Source organism: Mustelus asterias, chromosome 13, assembly GCF_964213995.1.
Source record: "Mustelus asterias chromosome 13, sMusAst1.hap1.1, whole genome shotgun sequence".
NCBI lineage: Eukaryota > Metazoa > Chordata > Chondrichthyes > Carcharhiniformes > Triakidae > Mustelus > Mustelus asterias.
The window spans coordinates 79,013,631-79,039,755 of NC_135813.1; the positions used below are offsets into that span (position 1 = coordinate 79,013,631).

The 26,125-nt window shown below is 42.0% G+C and overlaps 1 protein-coding gene across 1 annotated transcript in view; it reads right to left on the minus strand.

Moving 5' to 3' along the window:
- Positions 1–26,125, minus strand: part of kntc1 (kinetochore associated 1) — a 122,381-nt gene that overhangs the window by 14,480 nt on the left and 81,776 nt on the right. The window contains exons 48-56 of the mRNA XM_078227056.1: positions 25,757–25,973; positions 22,062–22,135; positions 21,174–21,384; positions 19,682–19,791; positions 9,978–10,033; positions 6,471–6,549; positions 4,967–5,085; positions 2,728–2,863; positions 1,370–1,465 (exon numbers count right to left, since the gene is read on the minus strand). Of these exons, the coding sequence (XP_078083182.1) occupies positions 1,370–1,465; positions 2,728–2,863; positions 4,967–5,085; positions 6,471–6,549; positions 9,978–10,033; positions 19,682–19,791; positions 21,174–21,384; positions 22,062–22,135; positions 25,757–25,973 (1,098 nt within the window). The remainder of the gene's footprint in view (positions 1–1,369; positions 1,466–2,727; positions 2,864–4,966; positions 5,086–6,470; positions 6,550–9,977; positions 10,034–19,681; positions 19,792–21,173; positions 21,385–22,061; positions 22,136–25,756; positions 25,974–26,125) is intronic.

Consider the following 26,125-nt stretch of genomic DNA (forward strand, 5'->3'; position numbering starts at 1 on the left):
ATTTTCCTGCACGTTGGGGACTTCGAATTCTTTTGGGAGAATCCCGGCCAGTGTCTGTATGAATGTTAACATTCAGCAGTGACAGATAACCTTGTTCTCTAAGGATATTTAAAACTATAATGGCAATCATTGACTTCACAGCAACTTCAGTAATTATAGCATACTTGATGAAAGAGACAGCTTGACAAAAATACAAACCAACATCTGATCTACCTTCACCACCACATAGAAAAAGCAAGCGACAAATGTTATTCTCTAGATTTTGACCATGGTGCAATATCCCCCTTATCCTCCTTGACCTTTCTGCAGCCTGTGTCACACAACTTGCAATTATATAGTGCCTCATCACAGTAAAACATCCCATGGTGCATCATACGAGTGTTTTCAAACAAAATTTGATAATCAACCCTATACATTCCTTCGAGTACTCCTCCATTCTTGGCCAGCTCCGTGAAGCTGACTTTGCTTTAATGTACTTTGGGTGCCAGACTTGACTTTTGTTTGAGCGTGCAAGTTGTGGGTTTGTCCAACTCCAGAATCCTGAACACAATCAATACACATTCTGAAGGCAAGTAAGGGAGCTTCCCTGACACACCATCCCTTGATCAATATCACAGCCTGTGAAACATTTTAGAAACTTCTGAGAGTCTCACCTATCTGACTGCATCCAAAGCACTCTGCCAATTACCTTGCTCCCTACACTTGCACCATAATCAAAGTAGTGATCTGAAGATCTACCCATGACCCTCTCCACATGCACATTCTCTTGCTATACCCCCTGGCCACCTCAATCACAGACATAGGAAAAACATCCAAATGCTCAATAATGACATCCATCTCTACCCCTTAACCATCTCTCCCAGTCCCTGTTACCTTCACTGTCAAACTGCTGGTTCAACACCCTGCCTTGGATGAGTATTAACTTCCATCTGCCAAACACAGGGAAGAATGAAGCCTTTGTTTCATTGTAAGTTTTACTCGGTAACCATGGACTCTATCTTTCTTCCTAGCTACCATTGCTGGTTAAACCAGGCAAGTTGTAGCTCAGTACCCTGATCAATCTTACTTTCTGCCCCCCTCATCTTTCTCACCTAAACAATGGTCCACATTTGCCTTAACTTTTCTCGCGCTGAAGTGTTCATAATAGGTCTCCAATAAGACCTTTGTGACCCTCTGACAGCTTGGGATCAGTTTTTTTCATTCCTCTGAAGTTCTTTGAGAAGTTTTTCTATGTTAATAGCACTGTATAAATGCAAAGTTGCAGCTAATCCCGAGTAAGAAAGCAAGCTCAAAAATGAAAATGGTAAAACATACTTTATTAGTTTGCAGTGGCTATACATGCAGGACTCAAATGTATTGCTTTACTTACCATGTTAAAAGCCAACAGTTTCTGCAGTATACCATTCCATAGCTGTGGGTCATACACCTTGTATTCCAAACTCAACTCAGTAACCAATCTAACAGCCTACGAATTAAAAAGAACATTGCTCATTATGATTTTTTATACAGAAAACACCTAAGCCTTAAGGAATACATTGCTGCCTTTTAAAATAATTGGATGAATTCTAACAACTAGCACCTAAACCTCCACTTTTAAAATAAAACTTCCAGAGTAAAAACTTTACAGTACAGTAGCATTCACTGTTTTGTCTTAAAAATAATACGCATCACTTAACTTTGTAAGTGTGAATTTTAATTTTTACATCTATTTCTACTTACTATTCACAGGAAACAATTTTGAAATCAGTTCAGAGGAAAAAGGATCTAGGTATTATTGTACACAGATCGCTCAAGATTCGTTACCAATACAGAAAGCTGTTGTCAAAGCAAGGCGGCATTGGGTTATAAAAATAGAATCATTCCATTAGGTCGAGGCACATTATTGTCCTTTTTCCAGTCCTTGGCTAGGGTACATCTTGAGAGACCAGTTTTAGTCCTTATGTGATGGATGATATAGTGGCCTTGGAAAAGATTCAAATGAGAACCACAAAAATTATTTCCATCTCCAAGAATCTTGGTTACGCAAAAGCTTAAAGAGCTGGGCCCATTTACTTCCAAACAAGAGTCTTAGCAGCAATTGACAGAAGCATTTAAAAGGGCTGCATTGCCTACTCACCAATACATTATTTCAGTTTGACAGACTGTCAGTCATGCATTTGAGCTATGTAAACATACAAACAGGTTAGATGTTAGGTGTTTTTTCCTTTTCCCAGATAATAATGGACCTTAAACTTTGCAAGCTTGTGTGATATGTGTTCACTCTCTGCTTGCCTTTGGCTGGTTCTTGGATGTAGCAGAATTCACATCTTGTGAATAGTAAGCAATATGACAGTTTACATAAACATGGTCAATGTCTTCTGAACTGGTTTGGTACAACGAGATGGCTGGAGGAATTTTTATAATCATTCTCATTTTGATTATCTTCTATTGCTTCTTCTAATAGATGGTACGGCTGCGAGAGAGGAGAGAGTGTATATTCACGATGCTCCAGCCATTATGAATGTGGGACAAGTCTGACAGTCTAGCTGCTCTTTTTCTACCCATCAACTTTCATGTGATCACTGCTGGATATGGTGCTTTATAGTAAGATCAGACAGCACTAACAGAAGCGCATCACATGATTGAGGAGCAACACATATACACATACACTTTCTCTATACAAAGTATTACGACAGACAAATTGTGCTAGCTGTCCTACGTTAAACAAGTCTAGATCTTGGTACTAACCCGAGGCTCGTGGTTGTGGTTCTTCCATAAACCTTTGATCATGCCCTCTTTGGGACTGCTGCGGAACGATTCAATGGTGTATGGTATGTTCAAGATTTCAAATTCAGTCAAATACATGCAATACTTCAGATAACACCTAGGAGAACAAAGTTAAATTAAATTTATTAAAGTTAGTTCCATTATGAAAAAGTTTTTATTGAACTAATTAAGCAGATTTGGAGTAACCTTTAAAATCACCAAGTTCTTTAGGTAAACAATGATATCTCTTTCATAGAAATTGTTTTGGTTATAAGGTCACACTCCAACACAAGGAGTGTGACCTTTTAGTTTATGTTCTGAAGCAACTTCTCTAGAATGTTGGTACTACATAATTTTCTGATTATCTCCACCACTGAAGGTGGGTGTAGGTAATGTTTTCAGTTCTGGTTTGTCTGTCTGTCAACGATATATCTCAGAAGCTAAAGGGCAATTACGGTGAAACTTGGTACGTAGAATGTGTCTGACCCAAGGAAGGACTGATTAGGCTTTGCGAAGATGCAGATCTGGATCCTGGGATTTTTTTTAAAGGATCTGTTAACATTGGGAAATAGGGTGAATTGACTTTTTAGAAATAATGTGGGTTGTTTTATTCAGAATGTTGTTTGGAACGTGCTCAGCTGTGGTGCAATTTGTCAGAGCTGTCAAAATATGTGCTGAGTTTTCAGAGCCGGTTGTTGGCTGCAGATTGGCCTGAAGCTCTCTCAGTGAAATGGAAGTAAATAATAAAAAAATTTTTTTTTCAGCTTTGTTGTTGCAGAACATGAGCCAAGAAAGCCTCAAGGAAGAGCTACGTAATTGTAATAACATTGAGTTAAGACATTGTGGCGGAGTACGTGCTCCACTGAGAGCCATCTTTGTTTATTAAAATCTAAAATAGTCTGACTTGCAAATGATCCAAAATGTTCCCAAAATGTTTCATTTAGCAATAATTATCTTCTCTAAAATTTCAAGTAATATGTTTCCATTTTCCCCATTTCTCCTAAAGACAATGATGCATGTTCTACATATAATGATGGCACTTCAGCACTGTGCTCAACTGACCACTGTTCACATGACAGCCTAGACATTGTCAGCTGGTAATTCAATCCCAGGGACCACCACAGCTAAGCCTGTTCTTGTCCTTGCTTGAATATATCCAGGAGATGTGGTTTGGCAGTCCTGGGATACCATTGCTTATTCTTCCTCCACCCCTCATTCTGAAGGTCCAGAAGCTAATTATAATGCCCTAGAACTATCCTGGCTGGTTACCAAACTTAGCAAAGACCCAATTAGGATTAAACTTGGGACCTTGTTAATCTACATTGTTCAATACCACTATAGATAGCGAATTTAGAAAGCTAAATGCCCAGGGCTGGGAAAAAGAAAAATAAGAATTTTCTATTCCATTTTCACTTAAATCATTTTTGCTTTGTTAACACCAGCCACTTAACATATTAGAACTAGCTGACTCTGACACTGGAGGGGGAGATCAATACTGCATACTGTTGTGGGGGAATTAAAGAAATGGTTGCCTGGCACACAAAATGGTTACCTGGGAAGGGACATTAAACAGGCACTGGCTTTTAGCACAGACAGTTACTTAAAGTTAAAACATGCAGGAACCGAAATGCTGCAGGAAGCCAGTCAGAGCTTGAGGCACTTTAAGATAAGGGCAGATCCAGAACAATAAAGTCTGATAATAAGATCAGCCACTGATGAGAACATAAATACATAAATGCAACAAACATCAGCCACTGAATGCATAGATCGAAAACAGTCATTGATAGAGGAAATGTATCCATTCTATGAACAATGTGATGTTAAATGCCCATATCTGTACCTGTCTGCTTGTAACGATGTGTTAACTACCGATGTCCGTAATCTGCCTACTCAACTTATAATGATGTGTTAAACGGCTAATATCCGTACTACCCATTGTCTAAAAGGTATAAAAATGGTCAACTGCCATTGTGTAACTGAGAAGGTAGCTGCCAAGTACTGCGGAGTACCAGTGCTTTCTCCCAAAGCTTCATATCCAAAATAAAACTGTATTATTGAACCTCCAAGTCTGACTCCAGTGGTAAATTTCTCACAACAATACTTACTAGAAAGCAACTTGGAAAAATATTTCCAGCAAATTCTTTACAAAGGAATGCTTCTTGGTTTAGAAATCACAAGATTTATTAGCATGCATTTAGCAAACGGTACAACTTCAACATACTTGACTTGTTCAACTGATTGCTGACTGATGTTTGCTATAGTTTCACTGTCTGCTATATGAAGGAGGCACTGCAAAGCACGGCTCCTATGGGAAAATGACAGCTGGGCACCACCAAAAGGCTAGAAAAATCAGAAATGTGGGATTAGTACTCATGCATAAATTTGCCAATCATTAAATGACATCAAGTGTAAGATCTGGTAGCAGTTCAAAGTCAACAAAGCCATTTATGTTTCAATAGACCAGACCATCAATGCCTGAGATTCTCCACAAGTTATTGACCAGCATATTCTTTCCATCTCACCCATAGAACGCAGCACCACAGGGGAAAAAAGCAAGACAACAAAATAATAAAAGTTCAAATTAAACATTACTTATGGCAAAAAGAAAGAGAATTCTAATCATCTTATGATCCAACATTCCATAAGATCATTAGTAATAAGCCATTCGGTCCATCGCATCTACTTCACCAGTCAATGAGATCATGACTGATATGATAATCCTCAACTCCACTTTCCCACCTTATCCTCATAATCCTCGATTCCCCCACTGATAAAAATTCTGTCCATCTCAGCCTTGAACATATTTAACGACCAGCCTCTACAACCCTCTGGTGGTGAAGAATTCCACAGATTCACTACTCAAAATTCTTCCTCAATCCGATCTTAAATGAGTGACCCTTATTCTGAGATTATGCCCTCTGGTACTAGCCTCGCCCTAAATGGGAAATATCCTCTCACCATTACCCAGTCAAGCCCCTTGAGAATCAATCCTATTTGTCTCAATACAGTTGCCTCATTCTTTTAAACTCCAATGAGTACAGGCCAAACCTACCCTCATAAGGATATCCCTCCATACCTGGGATCAACCTAGTGAAATTTCTCTGGACTGCCTCCAATGCCAGTATTTCTTCCCTTAACCAAGGGGACCAAACTGTTCACAGTATTGCAGCTGTGGTCTAATTAGTGCCTTGCATAAGTTTCCAGTCTACCGAGGTACATGCTCATACTTATTCTTCATGTTCATTTATTACTTTCACTCGCTCATATTTAGCAACTATTTTTGATTACAAAAACATTTTAATGTTAGTTTTCTTTTTCTTACTTGTGTGTTTTCTGATGCCATGATGATAGAAAAGTCACAAGATCCAAAACTACAAATAACCACTCATTGTACCAATATACTGAACCACCAGGGAGACCTGGAATTTCTTGGCCATTTCCCCCCCCCCCCTCCAAATATAACTTTTTTTTTTCTGTTAGTTGTTATTTTTATTCTCTCAGTGGAATTGGTTCCTCATTGCTATGCAAATCATTAAAAACAGCGGTACTTTCTCATGCCAAATACAGTATCGCAAATCAAAATACTAGACTGCAAAATATTTACTTTTGCCATTGGCCTTTTGTTTTTAAACTTATTAAGTTTCAATCAGGTTGGCATATAGAGCTCATACATCATGAAGTACAATACTAGTGAAAGTTATATATGCTGGAAAAGATTTACATACAGAAGATGAACCTGTTGCAACGGTAAAGAGTAATTTTGCACAGTAGTCAACTGGGTATATTTGAAGAAGGTAAATAACTCTGCAAAAAAAGCAAATATAAAAGAAATATCACAACTTCAACCTAAGGAAACCAAACATGATGAAAAACATTTGAAAATGAATACTTGGTGGGCTATTAGAGGCAAAAATAATTTCTTAATTGAATCCATTTACGCAAAAGTGAAGTAATACACTTGCTAGAAATCTGAAATAAAAATACAGTGTTGTTCAAGACTATCACCCAGAAATGAGTAATTCAGGTTGGAATTTAGCTGCAACTAATTGCATTTCTGGTTAGTGGTAAAAGAGTAATGAACTATCATTGTTGCACGTGATCTTAATATGTCTATTCACATGGTGTATATTAGCGCACTTTAATCTGAGATTGTTGATAAAAAGACAAGATGCAAAGCAGAGTGAGCATTTTTAATGGTGTTTTACTGCTGAATGATGTTAGATGATCGTTAAGTAAATATACATGTGCAGCCTGTATCTTGTGGGTATATATGCAAGGTATTGTCTACTAAAATTACAGACACACGGAACAGCCATGGGGACAAAATGCGCACCTCAATATGTCAACATCTTCATGCACAGGTTCGAACAAGACTTCTTCACCGCACAGGACCTTCAACCGATGCTATACACTAGATACATCGATGACATTTTCTTCCTTTGGAGTCATGGTGAGCAATCACTGAAACAACTATATGATGACATCAACAAGTTCCATCCCACCATCAGACTCACCATGGACTACTCTCTGGAATCGGTTGCATTCTTGGACACACGCATCTCCATTAAGGACGGTCACCTCAGCACCTCACTGTACCACAAGCCCACGGATAACCTCATGATGCTCCACTTCTCCAGCTTCCACCCTAAACACGTAAAAGAAGCCATCCCCTACGGACAAGCCCTCCAAATACACAGGATCTGCTCGGATGAGGAGGATCGCAACAGACACCTCCAGATGCTGAAAGATGCCCTCATAAGAACAGGATATGGCGCTCGACTCATCAATCGACAGTTCCGACGCGCCACAGCGAAAAACCGCACCGACCTCCTCAGAAGACAAACACGGGACACGGTGGACAGAGTACCCTTCATCGTCCAGTACTTCCCCGGAGCGGAGAAGCTACGGCATCTCCTCCGGAGCCTTCAACATGTCATTGATGAAGACGAACATCTCGTCAAGGCCATCCCCACACCCCCACTTCTTGCCTTCAAACAACCATGCAACCTCAAACAGACCATTGTCTGCAGCAAACTACCCAGCCTTCAGGAGAACAGTGACCACGACACCACACAACCCTGCCATAGCAACCTCTGCAAGACGTGCCGGATCATCGACACGGATGCCATCATCTCACGTGAGAACACCATCTACCAGGTACATGGTTCCTACTCTTGCAACTCGGCCAACGTTGTCTACCTGATACGCTGCAGGAAAGGATGTCCCGAGGCATGGTACATTGGGGAAACTATGCAGACGCTACGACAACGGATGAATGAACACCGCTCGACAATCACCAGGCAAAACTGTTCTCTTCCTGTGGGGGAGCACTTCAGCAGTCACGGGCATTCAGCCTTGGATCTTCAGGTAAGCGTTCTCCAATGCGGCCTTCACGACACACGACAGCGCAGAGTCGCTGAGCAGAAACTGATAGCCAAGTTCCGCACACATGAGGACGGCCTAAACCGGGATGTTGGATTTATGTCACATTAATCAGTAACCCCCACAGCTTTCCCCCTGATCTTGCAGAATCTCACTAGCTGTTCTGTCTGGAGACAATACACATCTCTTTAACCTGTGTTGAATGCTCCCTCCACCCACATTGTCTGTACCTTTAAGACCTGGCTGGCTGTAGAGATTTGCATTCTAATTAGTATTCTGTAACTTGATTTCTGTGTCTGTGCACTGTTGGAGAACAGATATCCACTCCATCTGACGAAGGAGCTGTGCTCCGAAAGCTTATGGTATTTGCTACCAAATAAACCTGTTGGACTTTAACCTGGTGTTGAGACACTTCTTACTGTACTAAAATTAAAACAGGAGGCTAAAATGGTGTCACCATAGTCACACTGGTGGCTAGGTGGCATTCTACCGGACAACACTTGGACTGCATGATATTAGTACTCATTATTCTCATTTCACAATACACAAGTAAGGCTTTGTAATGTGCCATTAGTTTAGTTTTAAAGTACAATGGCGTGAATGTCTGCAAAATTTCATTTGTTTATTCACCACAACTTTGGTAGAAGAGCTATAGAACACTGCAAACGTTTTAGCTTCTCTATGTGCACACTTGGTTAAGGCAGTGAATTAGAAAGGACAAGATAAACTAGTGACCTTGCTCCTGAACATGTTCAGTTACTACATGCACGGCTGTGGAGAGGGGACAGAATTAGATGCAACTAATGCTGCAATCACCCTCCCCAAATCAAATGCCTGCCAAGTCTCTATCTAATCTCACACAATAAAGAATTGCTACTTATGCGAGATAGCAGCAGGCAAATGACACCCACATATTTCTGGAAAGCAATGACGAGAAAAGTAGTAGAAATAGATCCAATAGCAACTTCAAAAGGAAAATGATTAAGTGCCGGAGTATGGGATCAGTGCAAGGAGTAGGACTGATTAGATATCTGTCTCAAAGAGGTAGAATTGACACAATGGTCCAAATAGCCTTCTTCAGTGCTGTACAATGTTATGACACAATAATACTCCAATAGAGGCTAAATATCTTCAGAATAATGGTGGGGGGACCTCTTTTTTTAATATATTGTACTTAAGTCACAAAAGCAGCATATACAAAATTAGAAAAAGTGCTATGAAATGGCAATGCATTCACATCTACAAGCGATTTGATCAAATCATATACACTGCCTGGCAGCATAAATGTCAACATAGGCCAGTTGGGCCGAATGGCCTCTTCCTGTGTTTTAAAGTCTATGCACCAAATACCTTTTATCTTCCAAAATAGTTAATTTTTAAATTTGACTTTTCAAAGACAAACCTGCACAAGGTTCGTTTTGAGATTGTGTGTTCATATGGACTCAAGTAATCTCTTGGAGGTGAAGAAAGATATAAGGAATCCTGTGGAGAAGATCTGTTCTTTATTATTGACGTTGGTGTTATCATTTAGCTTAAGAGTGGCGCAGTTACTTTCTTTCCTACCAAGTATTTTTTTCATGCTAACCAGAGACTGGGATGTTTCACAAAAAGACAAGATTCATATTGCTCAAATAACTGGCTGTGCATGAGATCGGTCTTGAAAAAAATAAACAACTTTGAGGAAGTAACCTACATAGGTTATTAGTCATTGTACTTACCCCAAAAGTCAGTTTTAAGCAGCCACAAAAATGGAAACATTAAATCTAAAGGTTGCACACTACTGTATCTAAAATGTATGAACTTGATCACAACATTATACATACACATTAGCATGAACAGAATGAACTCACCTCATCAGTGCTACATCTTCTTGCATATTAGTAAAGTTGTCCTGTGATTTAAGATCCTAAAATTGAAAGAGATCTCTCATTAACATAAATGAAAGTTATTTCACGCTGATGTAATTAACAAAAGATGAATGCATCCATCTGTAGTTAAAAACTACGATCCTGAAACTAATTTATTAGTTGTGTGGCTGAAGACAAAAAAGTCTTAAAGTTAGTGGCTGAAGAAAACAAGGTCTGATTTGAAATCATCATAGAAATCATAGAAACCCTACAGTGCAGAAAGAGGCCATTTGGCCCATCGAGTCTGCACCGTCCACAATCCCACCCAGGCCCTACCCCCACATCCCTACATATTTACCCGCTAATCCCTCTAAGCTACGCATCTCAGGACACTAAGGGGCAATTTCTTTTTAGCATGGCCAATCAACCTAACCCGCTCATCTTTGGACTGTGGGAGGAAACCGGAGCACCCGGAGGAAACCCACGCAGACACGAGGAGAATGTGCAAACTCCACAGACATTGACCCAAGCCGGGAATCAAACCCAGGTCCCTGGAGCTGTGAAGCAGCAGTGCTAACTGATTTATTTTATTGCAATAGAAATTATGTAATTGCAGCACTTACGATCAAAAATGAAATGCAAATACTTTTAGGCAACTTCCAATGGGTGGAATTATTAGACTTAAATTAGGGACATTGGTTTTCCCTTTGTTAATTTTCCATTACCGTGAAGATTGTGGATCAATTCATTTGTATAAAATCATTAAGGTGACCTCAGCATTTTGGCATTCAATGTAGTTAGTGCACATAATACACGATAACATCTGTTTTACAAAAGAACATGACCTTGCTGGATAATGTAAATGACATGCAAAGTGAAGGAAATGACTCGTTAATGCTTTGTGAACTATTTTCCAATGCGAGACCATTTTACCTCACCATCTTCTCAAGGGCAATTAGGGCTTTGGCTCAAAACGGGCTTCGGCGAGAACAGGAAGAGGCGAGAGTAGGTTTTTTTTTCTTTTTCAGAAAGTTTATTCCTGTATTTCCCCAGAGTAAAAAAAAAATATGCCAGGCAAGATGTTGGAATGCTCCTCTTGCAGGATGTGGGAGATCAGGGAGACCTCCAGTATCCCTAACGACAGCACCTGCAAAAGATGCATTCAGCTGCAGCTGCTAGCAAAGCGTGTTAGGGAACTGGAGAAGGAGCTTGATGACCTCCATCAAATTTGGGAGAATGAGAAGTATATAGACAGTAGCTTTAGGGAGATAGTTACACCTAAGCAGCAGAGCACAGGAAATTGGGTTACTGTAAGGAGAGGAAATGGCAGTGTGAAAGGACAGGCAGAGCAGGGTTCCCCTGTGGCCATACCCCTCGACAACAGGTATACTGAATTGGATACTTCTGTGGGAGATGCTTTACCTGGGACAAGCTGCAACAGCCGGAACTCTGATACTGCGTCTGGTTCTACAGCGCAAAAGGGTGGGATGAAGAAGAGGAGAGCAGTAGTGATAGGGGACTCAATGGTCAGAGGTACAGACCGGAGGTTCTGTGGTCGGGACAGAGACTCCCGCATGGTTTGTTGCCTCCCAGGTGCCAAGGGTCAGCGATGTCTCTGATCGCGTGCACAGCGTTCTAAAGTGGGAAGGTGATCAGCCAGATGTCATGGTACACGTCGGTACCAATGACGTGGGAAGGAAGAGTGAGGAGGTCCTAAAGAGTGAGTACAAAGAGCTTGGAAGGAAGTTAAAAAGCAGGACCCCGAGGGTAGTAATCTCAGGATTGCTACCTGAGCCACATGCCAGTGAGGGCAGGAGTAGGATGCTTGGGCGGATAAACACATGGCTGAGGAACTGGTGCAGGGGGCAGGGTTTCCAATTCTTGGATCATTGGGACCTCTTTTGGGGCAGGTGGGACCTGTACAAGAGAGACGGGTTACACCTAAACTACAAGGGGACCAATATACTTGCAGGGAGATTTGCTAGTGTTATTGGGGAGCGTTTAAACTAGATTTGCAGGGGGGTGGGAACCAGAGTGCCAGAGCAGATAGTGGAGCAGGGGTAAAAAGACAGGTTAGTTTAAGCAAAATCACAAATGGAAGGGTAGAGTGTGGTGGAAATAATTTTCTGAGGTGTGTCTATTTCAATGCCAGGAGTATTGTGGGGAAGGCAGATGAGCTGAAGGCGTGGATAGACACGTGGAAATATGACATTATAGCCATTAGTGAAACTTGGCTACAGGAGGGGCAGGACTGGCAGCTCAATGTTCCAGGGTTCCAATGTTTCAGGCGGGATAGAGGCAGAGGGATAAAAGGTGGGGGGGTGGCATTGTTGGTCAGGGAAAATGTTACAGTGGCACTCAGGCAGGATAGATTAGGGAGCTTGTCTACAGAGGCCCTATGGGTGGAGCTGAGAAACAGGAAAGGTATGACCACATTAATGGGCTTGTATTATAGACCACCCAATAGTCAGCGAGAATTGGAGGAGCAAATCAGCGGAGAGATAGCTGACAACTGCAAGAAACACAAAGTTGTGATAGTAGGGGATTTTAATTTTCCACATATAGATTGGGACTCGCATACTGTTTGTTAAAGGTTTAGACGGGGTAGAGTTTGTAAAATGTGTTCAGGAGAATTTTCTACATCAGTATATAGAGGTGCCAACTAGAGAGGATGCGATATTGGATCTCCTATTGGGAAATGAGTTAGGGCAGGTGATGGATGTGAGTGTGAGGGAACACTTTGGATCCAGTGATCATAATGCCATTAGTTTCAACCTGATCGTGGATAAGGATAGATCTGGTCCTCGGGTTGAAGTTCTGAACTGGAAAAAGGCCAAATTTGATGAAATGCGAAGGGATCTGGGAAGTGTGGATTGGCACAGGCTGTTCTCTGGTAAGGATGTAAATGGAAAGTGGGAGGCCTTCAAAGGAGAAATTTTGAGAGTGCAGAGTTTGTATGTTCCTGTCAGGATTAAAGGCAAAGTAAATAGGAATAAGGAACCTTGGTTCTCGAGGGAGATTGTAACACTGATTAAGAGGAAGAGAGAGTTGTATGAAATGTACAGGCAGCAAGGAACACATCAGATGCTCGAGGAGTATAAAAAGTGCAAGAAGCTACTTAAGAGGGAAATCAGGAGGGCTAAAAGAAGACATGAGGTTGCTTTGGCAGACAGAGTGAAGGAAAATCCAAAGAGCTTCTATAGGTATGTTAGGAGCAAAAGGATAGTGAGGGATAAAATTGGTCCTCTTGAAGACCAGAGTGGTAGACTGTGTATGGAGATGGGGGAGATACTAAAAGGTTTTTTTGCATCCGTATTTACTGAGGAAATGGGCATGGAGTCTACGGAAATAGGGCAAACTGGTAGGGAGGCCATGGAACCTTTACAGATTAAAGGGGAGGAGGTGCTCGCTGTCTTGAGGCAAATCAGAGTGGATAAATCCCCAGGACCGGACAGGGTATTCCCACGGACCTTGAGGGAAGCTAGTGTTGAACTTGCAGGGGCCCTGGCAGACACATTTAAAATGTCAGTATTCACGGGGAAGTGCCGGATGATTGGAGGGCGGCTCATGTTGTTCCGTTGTTTAAAAAAGGTTCCAAAAGAAATCCGGGAAATTATCGGCCAGTACGTTTGACGTCGGTGGTGGGCAAGTTATTGGAAGGTGTGATAAGGGATAGGATCTACAAATATTTGGATAGACAGGGACTTATTAGGGAGAGTCAACATGGCTTTGTGCGTGGTAGGTCATGTTTGACCAATCTATTAGAGTTTTTCGAGGTTACCAGGAAAGTGGATGAAGGGAAGGCGGTGGATGTTGTCTACCTGGATTTCAGCAAGGCCTTTGACAAGGTCCCTCATGGGAGGTTAGTTAGGAAGGTTCAGTCGCTAGGTATACATGGGGAGGTAGTAAATTGGATAAGACACTGGCTCAATGGAAGAAGCCAGAGAGTGGTTGTGGAGGATTGCTTCTCTGAGTGGAGGCCTGTGACTAGTGGTGTGCCACAGGGATCGGTGTTGGGTCCATTGTTGTTTGTCATCTATATCAATGATCTGGATGATAATGTGGTAAATTGGATCAGCAAGTTTGCTGATGATACAAAGATTGGAGGTGTAGTGGACAGTGAGGAAGGTTTTCAAAGCTTGCAGAGGGATTTGGACCAACTAGAAAAATGGGCTGAAAAATGGCAAATGGAGTTTAACGCGGACAAGTGTGAGATATTGCACTTTGGAGGGACAAACCAAAGAAGAACGTACAGGGTAAATGGTAGGACTCTGAAGAGTGCAGTTGAGTATAAAAGTATAAAGTATAAGAGTATAAAAGTATAAGAGTATAAAAGCTGGAGTCTGATGATGCAGCTGTATAGAACGCTGGTTAGGCCACATTTGGAGTACTGCGTCCAGTTCTGGTCGCCGCACTACCAGAAGGACGTGGAGGCGTTAGAGAGAGTGCAGAGAAGGTTTACCAGGATGTTGCCTGGTATGGAGGGTCTTAGCTATGAGGAGAGATTGGGTAGACTGGGGTTGTTCTCCTTGGAAAGACGGAGAATGAGGGGAGATCTAATAGAGGTGTACAAGATTATGAAGGGTATAGATAGGGTGAACAGTGGGAAGCTTTTTCCCAGGTCGGAGGTGACGATCACGAGGGGTCATGGGCTCAAGGTGAGAGGGGCGAAGTATAACTCAGATATCAGAGGGACGTTTTTTACACAGAGGGTGGTGGGGGCCTGGAATGCGCTGCCAAGTAGGGTGGTGGAGGCAGGCACGCTGACATCGTTTAAGACTTACCTGGATAGTCACATGAGCACCCTGGGAATGGAGGGATACAAACAATTGGTCTAGTTGGACCAAGGAGCGGCACAGGCTTGGAGGGCCGAAGGGCCTGTTTCCTGTGCTGTACTGTTCTTTGTTCTTTGTTCTTTTGAACAGAGGGATCTGGGAATACAGGTACAGAATTCCCTAAAAGTGACGTCACAGGTGGATAGGGTCGTAAAGAGTGCCTTTGGTACATTGGCCTTTATAAATCGGAGTATCGAGTATAAAAGTTGGAGTGTTATGGTAAGGTTATATAAGGCATTGGTGAGGCCGAATTTGGAGTATTGTGTACAGTTTTGGTCACCTAGTTACAGGAAGGATGTAAATAAGATTGAACGAGTGCAGAGAAGGTTCACAAGGATGTTGCCGGGACTTGAGAAGCTGAGTTACAGAGAGAGATTGAATAGGTTGGGACTTTATTCCCTGGAGCGTAGAAGATTGAGGGGAGATTTGATAGAGGTGTATAAGATTTTGATGGGTATAGATAGAGTGAATGCAAGCAGGCTTTTTCCGCTGAGGCTAGGGGAGAAAAAAACCAGAGGGCATGGGTTAAGGGTGAAAGGAGAAAAGTTTAAAGGGAATATTAGGGGGGGCTTCTTCACGCAGAGAGTGGTGGGAGTGTGGAATGAGCTGCCGGATAAAGTGGTAAATGCGGGGTCACTTTTAACATTTAAGAAAAACTTGGACGGGTTCATGGATGAGAGGGGTGTGGAGGGATATGGTCCAAGTGCAGGTCAGTGGGACTCGGCATAAAATGGTTCGGCACAGACAAGGGCCAAAAGGCCTGTTTCTGAGCTGTAATTTTCTATGGTTCTATGGATGGGCAAAAAAGGCTGGCATTTATGTTTTTATTACTGAAGTTCACATATTATAGATCAAAATATATCACATAAATATGAAAATCTGCATTTTTAAAGTACTTTGTAAAAATGCTATTTTATATAATCTAATTCTCCATATTCCATGGTGACAGAAGACTTAATGAAGCGCAACCACAGCTCTTCCCAACCAGCCTCGCTGCGCACCCCCCCCCCCACTCGTCCACCCAGCAGCTCCTCTGCCCTATCCCTTCCACTCACTCATTCACTCAACAGCCCCTCTTCCATACAATCCCCCCAATCAGCAGTCCTTCTTCACAAACCCCTTCCCTCATTCATGTTATCACTCCCAACTATATCCCCACTCATTCCGCCCTTCTCTCTCCCAGCCCATCCAGAATCACCCTCTCACCCTTTCCCTTCCAACTCTCCCCTTCAAGACAGACACACACATCCTCTCCTCCTTCTCTGCCCTACCCGCAACCTGGATTTCTCTCTTGCCCGAACTTTCCTCCTTATTGTTGCCGCTTCCCCTGTTAGTGGGTGATTGCAGATCCACCTTAGCCTGTGTCACTGCAGGGGGTCTGCATGCACAGTCTGCGAAGGAGCTTGGACCACAGGGGCTCTGATCCAAGCAGGGTAGGAAGAGCAGCCTCTTCCATATCTAGGCTATTGGATAGTGCTGGGATCCTGAGCAGGTCAAGTTAGGTCCAGGCTGGTGCGAGGCTGAGTAACTGAGGCCATAAGAAATTTTCTCAGCAATTTCACAAGCATATCATAAACGAAGAACCATAAACTAAACCCAAGTGCTGGTTCCCCCCCCTGCCTGATCCAGGCTCATGACTGGCAGAGACCCCTCCTTTTTGATATCTTCCAGATGGCCAAGGAGAAGAAAATGAAAGAAAAGTGACAGTGGATCTGAAAGTCTCCTAAATGGCAGCAGTGGGGCCAGCTGAAGAAATGTTCCAACTCCTCCAATTAAAGGCTTCCTCTTTCCCACTCTTGCTGCTCCTCCAATCAATCATTGTTCAGCTTGTCAGTTTCCACCTTCTGCAACTTTCAGGAGGCAACAGCTACTCAGAGCAGGAATTGCTACTTTGCTTTGGGCAGCTTCATGGTTGGCTGTTTTTGGTTAATTAAGTTGTCAGTTTCACTGACAGTTGTTCCTGTAGGTTTGTGATATTTTGTTTCTTATTTACTTATGAGCTACAACGGGCCAAAGAGCAGGGCATGACTGTTAATTTGGTCAATGCAAGAATCTGCTGAAAAAAAGTTTTTACTGGAAAGCAATACGACTGTAGAGGTTAAGGAAACTGCTGACCTTTGTCAAGTCAAGCTTGCAAAGAAAATGCTTGGCACGCAGGACTAGGCATGAACAGAAGCGTGGCACAAATCCTGCAGAAGCAGAGATATACGAGCAATATTAGTTAGAAATCTGACTTCAGATTCTTGAAGAAGGCTGTAAAGTCGGGAGAGATCTCTACCCTCCCGTGCTCATGGACAGACAGTAAAATAATTAAAGGAACTCCATGTTTAATAATTAGTTTAGTCACATTTAATGATTAGGTAAACAAAGTTATTTTAATCTACTAACCTAATATTATAGTGTACTTATGATCAATGCAGGACACTATTACACTATAGAAGCCTTGAGTGCTGATGCATTCTTAACTGACAAGTGAAGAAATACCACATGACCTTAAGCCAGTACAAAGCTATGTTTTAATGTGTATTGCCTTAAATGTAAGGGGGAGTTTTCTCATCCTGCCTGCCACGGCACTCATAGCAGGTGGGGGGTGGACCATGCAACGGTTTGTTGACGTCAGGTGGAATTTTCTGGTTTTGGGGCGAGCGTGGATGGAAATCCCCACTTGTAGTTACTTTCCTTCAAAATGTGTAACAAATGCATGTACTCTTTTGCTCTCCGAGTTTAAAGGCTGAATTCTGCAATCAGTTTTTGTAGCCAAGTAGTTCTTTTGACTTTTATTACTTATGAACATGTGTCGTGCTGTGTTTTATAAATGTGGCTTACTACTCAGTTTTAAAACACTGATTGCCGTTATGCACTGATATATAGATATATATATATATATGTAGATTTTAGGTACGAAGTGACTTTGTAATCTCTGAATCAGGTCAAGATTGTATGCAATGTTTTTAGTTAGCTTTGCTCCAGGCACCAATTCATTAGGAAAAGATCCTGATAATCACCGGTCTTAATGAAAATCCCGCTCGATACCAATTAAGCATTTGAGATGATGAGCCCTAGAAGTTAATTATCACATTGACACCTAGAGCCTCTCTCATCACAAAGAAGAAAATACCAAAAGCAGTTTGAAGCACCCCACCATCTCATCTAATGAATTAATGGGGAAAAAAACTATATTGGGAGGGACATCCCACAGATAACGGACACCTGTCAGGAAATAACAGGAAACAATATCAAGAGATGACCATCACCCTTAAGAAGCCAATCAGAGGCCGATCATGCATTGTCTGAACCAATGAGAGATCAGGAAGACCACTGACCATACACTTTGGCTACAGAATATAAAGGAAGAGCTCTTGGGACCTCTTGGTGTGCAGCTCTAAGAAAATAAGCAGGAAGAAAATAGACTACAGTCAGCAGAAAGGAGCAAGAAACTGGGCCACAGTAAACCTGAGGATCATAGAAATCATAGAAACCCTACAGCACAGAAAGAGGCCATTCGGCCCATCGAGTCTGCACCGACCACAATCCCACCCAGGCCCTACCCCCATATCCACCCACTAATCCCTCTAACCTACGCATCTCAGGACACTAAGGGCAATTTTAGCATGGCCAATCAACCTAACCCGCACATCTTTGGACTGTGGGAGGAAACCGGAGCACCCGGAGGAAACCCACGCAGACACGAGGAGAATGTGCAAACTCCACACAGACAGTGACCCAAGCCGGAAATCGAACCCAGGTCCCTGGAGCTGTGAAACAGCAGTGCTAACCACTGTGCTACCGTGCCGCTCTCATCTTGAAATATGCAACAGAATCAAACAAGCAAGTTGTCAGATGGACCTTGAAGACAGTGCTTCAATCCAAGGAAAAGTGAGTGTTGGGAGAACGTGAGAAATATATTTTATTTATTTTAGCTTTATTTATTAGTGTGACAAGTAGACTTACATTAACACTGCAATGAAGTTACTGTGAAAATTCCCTATTCACCACACTCCGGTGCCTGTTTGGGTACAATGTGCGAGAATTTAGCATGGCCAATGCACCTAACCAGCACGTCTTTTTGGACTGTGGGAGGAAACCGGAGCACCCAGAAGAAACCCACGCAGACACAGGGAGAACGTGCAGACTCCACACAGACAGTGACCCAAGCCAGGAATCAAAACCGAGTCCCTGGTGCTGTGAGGCAGCAGTGCTAATCACTGTGCCACTGTTCTGCCCCCATAATGCCATAGCACGTCATAGATGCAAACTTAACTGAATTGTTTAAGAAGTGAGATAGCTACTTATGAAACAAGAATGGATATTAAAAAGAATATAAACAAGGAAGGAATTTGGGATTAAAAAGATAAAGCTGGCATCACTAATATAGAAAGGCAGGTTTGATGATGCCAAGTAACCTTCCCCTTTTCTGTAATACAAAATGTCAGCATTAAACAGCACTCGTTTAAGGTTCTCCTCAACACGAAAACATGCAAATACTGAGCAGGGAAAGCTGGAAATTTACAGCAGGTGCAACTTTTAGAAAAATGTCAAAAGTTTAGCTCGAGACCATTGCCAGAACCCAAGCGTCACATCTCAACCTAATCCATTGACTGATTTTCTGATGCGGATTGAAATTTGTGCTATATTTTTGTTTCAAAGTTTCTGCGTTTGTATTTGTTTTCATCAAATACAAACAGATGTCAATTTAATTCCAATACAACAATTAAATCAGTTACCATCATCCATTATAATTACAGCAGCCATTGTCCATTACTGCACGGAAACCAGGAAAGTTAGGTACTGCAGCTTGCCTATAAGATCACACCAGTCCAAGCAGCCACACTATTTGCTGATCTTTGACAACTACACAGTTTACACACTTACCAAAACTGGTTTGGTGGGAGGACACAAATACTCCTCCAGCAATGTAAATCTGATTTTATTTATATCTCGGCCATTTATTTCTGCTAGATCAGCAGCTGCAGCATGAATATCTAAAAAAAAAGACACAATTCCGCTCAGTAAATATTTCAGGTCTGAATCAATTGATTCCATTTCCTGTTTCGATTTGAAATATATTGCATCTTAGCCATTGAGACAGTCAATAAATAAGAAAAAGAAATCTAATTGATTCTGAATGATTGCTGTCGATATTTTGCTGCGTCAGTTTTAAATATAAAGAGACTATAGATCTTTATGCACATCAAGATGATGGAGATTAGTGAAATTCAGATTATTCACTCTTACTGCAAGTTATTATTCTCAATAGTGTTTGTCCACCAAATGAAAGTACAGGGCAAATACTTAAGATTTTTGATGCTTGCGCACAAGGATTTATAATGTAATATTTTGGGAGGGAGTATAGTTCAGACCATTCCAGATCAGACAAAAAAAGAAAATCAGTTGTGAGCATGATGCCGACAGTGTCACCTTAAGGGAACTTGTAAAGTTGGTATTCTGTAACTACAGCAATTCTGATAATGTTAGGGTAAGGCCTGCTGCTAAGGTTAAGGTTGTGGTAAGAGAAGAGAACCAGATCCAGAGGTGATCAAAATCAACAGCATCAAAGTCAGGGAGTGAATAGGTGATCAAGACCTATCCTGGGGCAGGAAGAGAAGGCACCTGCCTGAATTTGGACAGGCGTTTAGGCATTGTCTGGCAGGTCAGCAGCCAACTCTCAGAGGCCCTGTGTGGCTTTTGCTACCAAATAAATAACACTTAAATTCTCCGAGTAGAATGGAGACCAGGAAATTTGATACAGAGAGTGGGTAAGTGCAAGGTTAAATGGGTGCAGGTCTGTAGAGTCTGTGGGAGATAGGTTTGGGTGGTCGCTGCATTTTGATACTGTTTTAATATGTTCTTAAAATGGGATCACTAAGGCATTTGCTGTGTTCAGGCGGTGGGGGGGTGGGAGTATTACTATTTCATCAAACATGAGACCTTCGGGTGATGGTGTTGCCACAATAATGTTGGGTCTGGGGTATTAACAGTGATGTGGAGATGCCGGCGTTGGACTGGGGTAAACACAGTAAGAAGTTTAACAACACCAGGTTAAAGTCCAAAAGGTTTATTTGGTAGCAAAAGCCACACAAGCTTTCGGAGCTCCAAGCCCCTTCTTCAGGTGAGTGAAGAAGGGGCTTGGAGCTCTGAAAGCTTGTGTGGCTTTTGCTACCAGATAAACCTGTTGGACTTTAACCTGGTGTTGTTAAACTTCTTACTGTATTAACAGTGAACAGGGAGGATAGTTTTGGAGTAGATCTGCTTTCTTGCATCAGGGCAAATTATCAGGCAACCTGCACTGAATAGTTCAGATAGCCAGATGATAAAACAAGTTCAGCATTTTTAAATAATAGATACACAAATGAAAAAAACTTACCTGGGTAATCTTTGGCAGTAGGGTGCTTTAGCCTGTCTTCAATGCTGCTGTGCTCATACAATGAACAAATTAGCTTAGCTGGCAGTTTAATTAATTTCAGGTATTCAGGGCTGTTTAAGTTGTGGATTCTCAGCAGATTCGCTGTGGCTGAATTCTCATACTCTACTCGTAACCTAGTTATCGAATCCTCTGCTTTTTGATGGGCTTTTTCCTGACAGTTTAAAAAAATAGTTAATGAGTAAAAAGAAACCTATTCATCAGTTATAGTTTGAATCACATAATTATCTATATATTATATGGGGTAATCCCGTACAGCCAGTAGAAAGCTGTGCTTACAGGCTGGAGTTAGGGCTAGAGCAATGAAGCCCTCTTGTCCAAATGGTGCTCTCAATGAGTATATATATTCATGCTGGAAGCACTAAATTAACTCCATAGTATAACCTTATTGTAACATGCCTTAAATTCAGCCCAATGTGGACCAGCAAGATAAGCACAGAGAATTTTCTCAAATCTGCAATACAAGACAGCAAGAGTTGCTAATGTATGGACATGTACAAACTATCACAACATCAAGCTTAGCTCCTAGTGCTACAGGAGTTGAAGGAAAATTATACGAACTCTTAACAGACTGCATTTTGCCTAAATAGTGCAGACTTCTGCTATTTCTGATCAGCACCGTTATTTGTCCAAGCTGACATTCAAAAGAAAATCGGTTTATATTCCAACCGAAGTCTAGGATATGCTTCAAATTACACAACTTCCCCAACACCATGACTTGCTTTTATTTGCTCAACAAAATGAAATTTCCAGTCACCTTACAGAAACATGTATATGAATTTTGTTTCCTTTATAAAATGAAAGATACCATGTGTAATATTTCAATCATACCGTGGGTGCTGTAGATTTTAACCAGTTTTCAGACATTTGTAGGCAGAATTTCAAGGCTTGTATCTTCTCGGGTCCTGCAACCAAAGAGAACATAAGAACATAAGAAATAGGAGCAGGAGAAGGCCATCTAGCCCCTCGATCCTGCCCCGCCATTCAATAAGATCATGGCTGATCTGATAGTGGTTTAGTTCCACTTACCCGCCTGCTCCCCATAACCCTTAATTCCCTTATTGCTCAGAAATCTATCTACCTGTGACTTAAACATATTTAACGAGGTAGCCTCCACTGCTTCAATGGGCAGAGAATTCCAGAGATTCACTACCCTCTGAGAGAAGAAGTTCCTCCTCAACTCTGTCCTAAACTGACTCCCCCTTATTTTGAGGCTCAGTCCTCTAGTTCTTGTTTCCTTTCTAAGTGGAAAGAATCTCTCTGCCTCTACCCTGTCTAGCCCCTTCATTATCTTATATGTCTCTATAAGATCTCCCCTCAGCCTTCTAAACTCCAACGAGTACAGGCCCAATCTACTCAATCTCTCCTCATAAACTAACCCCCTCATTTCGGGTATCAACCTGGTGAACCTTCTCTGCACTCCCTCCAAGGGCAATACATCCTTCCGCAAATAAGGGGACCAAAATTGCACACAGTACTCTAGTTGCGGCCTCACCAGTACCTTGTACAATTGCAGCAAGACCTCCCTGCTTTTATACTCCATCCCCTTCGCAATAAAGGCCAACATTCCATTTGCCTTCTTGATCACCTGCTGCACCTGCAAACTGAGTTTTTGCGATTCATGCACAAGGACCCCCAGGTCCCTCTGCACAGTAGCATGTTGTAATTTTTCACCATTTAAATAATAGTCCATTTTACTATAATTCCTTCCAAAGTTGATAACTTCACACTTGTCAACGTTATACTCCATCTGCCAGATCCTCGCCCACTCACTTAGCCTATCCAAATCTCTCTGCAGACTTTCCACATCCTCCACGCAATTCGCTTTCCCACTCATCTTTGTATCATCCGCAAACTTTGTTATCCTACACTCGGTCCCCTCCTCCAGACGTCTATGTATACGGTAAACAGTTGAGGCCCCAGCACCGATCCCTGCGGCATGCCACTAGTCACCAACTGCCAACCAGAAAAGCACCCATTTATTCCAACTCTCTGCTTCCTGTTAGATAGCCAATCCTCAATCCACGCTAACACTTTACCCTCAGCTCCATGTACCCTAATCTTCTGCAGCAACCTTTTGTGAGGCACCTTATCGAACGCCTTCTGGAAATCCAAAAACACCACATCCACTGGTTCCCCTCTGTCAATTGCACTCATTACATCTTCATAAAAATTCAGTAAATTCGTCAAACACGACTTTCCCTTCATGAATCCATGCTGCGTCTGCTTGATTGAACCATTTTTTCCCAGGTGTCCTGCTATTTCTTCTTTAATGATGGATTCCAGCAATTTCCCAACTATGGACGTTAAGCTAACCGGCCTGTAGTTACCCGCCTTTTGTCTACCTCCTTTTTTAAACAGTGGCGTCACATTAGCTGTTTTCCAATCAGCCGGCACTTCCCCAGAGTCCAGCGAATTTTGATAAATTACAACCAACGCATCCGCTATTACTTCTGCCATTTCTTTCAGTACCCTGGGATGCATTCCATCCGGGCCCGGGGACTTGTCTACCTTTAGTCCCATTAGCCTACCAAGCACTACCTCTTTAGTAATAGTAATCGTTTTAAGGACCTCACTCCCTACAGTCCCACGACCATCAATTTTCGGTAAGCTATTTGTGTCCTCTACCGTGAAGACTGACACAAAAAACTTGTTTAAGGCCTCGGCCATTTCCTCGTTTCCCATTATTAAATCCCCCATCTCATCTTCTAAGGGTCCAACATTTACTTTCGCTACTCTTTTCCTTTTTATATATTTGTAAAAACTTTTACTATCAGTTTTTATATTTTGTGCTAGTTTAGTTTCATAATCTATCTTTCCTTTCTTTATCGCTTTCTTAGTAGTTTTTTATTGTTTTTTAAAGCTTTCCCAATCTTCCAGTTCCCCACTAGTTTTGGCCACTCTGTACGCATCGGTTTTTAATTTAATACTCTCCTTTATTTCCTTAGTTATCCACGGCTGGTTATCCCTTTTCTTACATTCCTTCTTTATCACAGGAATATATTTTTGCTGAGTACTGAGAAAAATCTCCTTAAAAATCCGCCACTGTTGCTCAGCTGTCCTACCAACTAGTCTGCGCTCCCAGTCTACATTAGCCAATTCTGCCTTCATCCTATTGTACTCCCCTCTGTTCAAGCAGAGGACAATATTCAACCATATTGTGATCACTCATTCCAAGAGGATCCCTCACAAGATCATTAATTTTACCTGTCTCATTACACAGGACCAGATCCCAGATAGCTCGCTCCCTCGTAGGTTCTGTAACATACTGTTCGAGGAAACTATCCCGACAGCATTCTAAGAACTCTTCCTCAAGTCCACCGCGTCCGACTTGAGTCAACCAATCAATATGCAGGTTAAAATCCCCCATGATTATTGCTGTTCCGTTTTTGCACGCATCCATTATTTGCTTGTTTATAGCCCGACCCACCTCAAAGTTATTATTTGGGGGCCTATAGACCACGCCCACCAGTGACTTTCTCCCCTTACTATTCCTTATCTCCACCCACAACAATTCCACATTCTGCTCCTTCGAGCCCATATCGTCTCTCACTACCGCCCTGATGTTATCTTTAATTAACAGAGCTACCCCACCTCCTTTTCCTTCCTGTCTATCCTTCCGAAATGTCTGATACCCCTGGATATTCAATTCCCAGTCCTGGTCACCCTGCAACCACGTTTCTGTAATGGCCACTAGATCATACCCATTTGTACTGATTTGTGCCATCAACTCATTCACTTTGTTTCGAATGCTACGTGCATTCAGGTAAAGTGTCTTTATGCTAGCCTTTATATGGACCTAATTTGTTAGTGCATTCTTTTGATTGCACGCTCTGACCCGACTGGTTATCCTTCCCCAGACCATCTCCTTGCACTGCGTTGACCACCTCCCTTCTTGCGTTTGTCACCTTTTTTACTCTGCCTGAGCCCTTGACTCCTTTAGCTAGATGAATGTCCTCATCATTAACCTGCACTCGAACCCTCTCCTTTACCTTTGATTTTGTAATTCCCCACACCCCTGAACCCTCCCCCCCACTATTTAGTTTAGAGCCCTATTTACAGCCCTGGTTATACGATTCGCCAAGAGCATAGAGCTTTTGCCAAGATAGCTGATTGAAACCTGATCCCTAGAAAGCTGGTGCATATATGGCAGAAGATAGTTAAAGGCATAGCTTAAAAGAAAATTCTGAATGAACTTGAAGAATCCGGTCGTTAACCATATGACAAAAATATATATTGCAGGTTACAAAATTAAATATTTCTCCTTTCAGGTAATTCAATAATGGAATAGGTTTAAGGTGAGAGGGGAGAGATACAAAAAGGGTCCAGAGCGGCAGTTTTTTCACACAGAGGATGGTGAGTAACTGGAACGAGCTGCCAGAGGCAGTAGTAGAGGGGGGTTCAACATCATAAGGCTTGTGTACAGGGCCCCTGCTTATCTAATTAGGTGACACAAATTAAAATCAAAATAGTGAATGCAGAAGCCAATTGCATCAATTTCACCAGAAATCTACGATCAAATTTACCTGTTGGAAGTTCTTGAGCAACCCGATGTGAACTAGCAGTAGCCCATTCGGGATTTGTAATTGCCAAAATATATGACTGTATATTTTGCACAGTCTCGGCAATTTCCTTTGACATCTGTGAAACACATCCGTCTTTGGTCAGCTTAAGTACTTTAGGCTTCAGTGTTTTTGCAAGCACATGGTCGACAGCTTTCATATGAAGAGGATCCAAAGACACCTGAAGGAAAATAAGTTCCATTTATTAGAGTAACAGCAAGGATAAAACGGAGTTGAGATTGAGCTCTTTAAACTTCTCTGTATGACTGAATCCTGCTAAATATGCAATGACTTTCCAAGAAAGCTCACTAGAAAGGGTATTATTAAACTAAA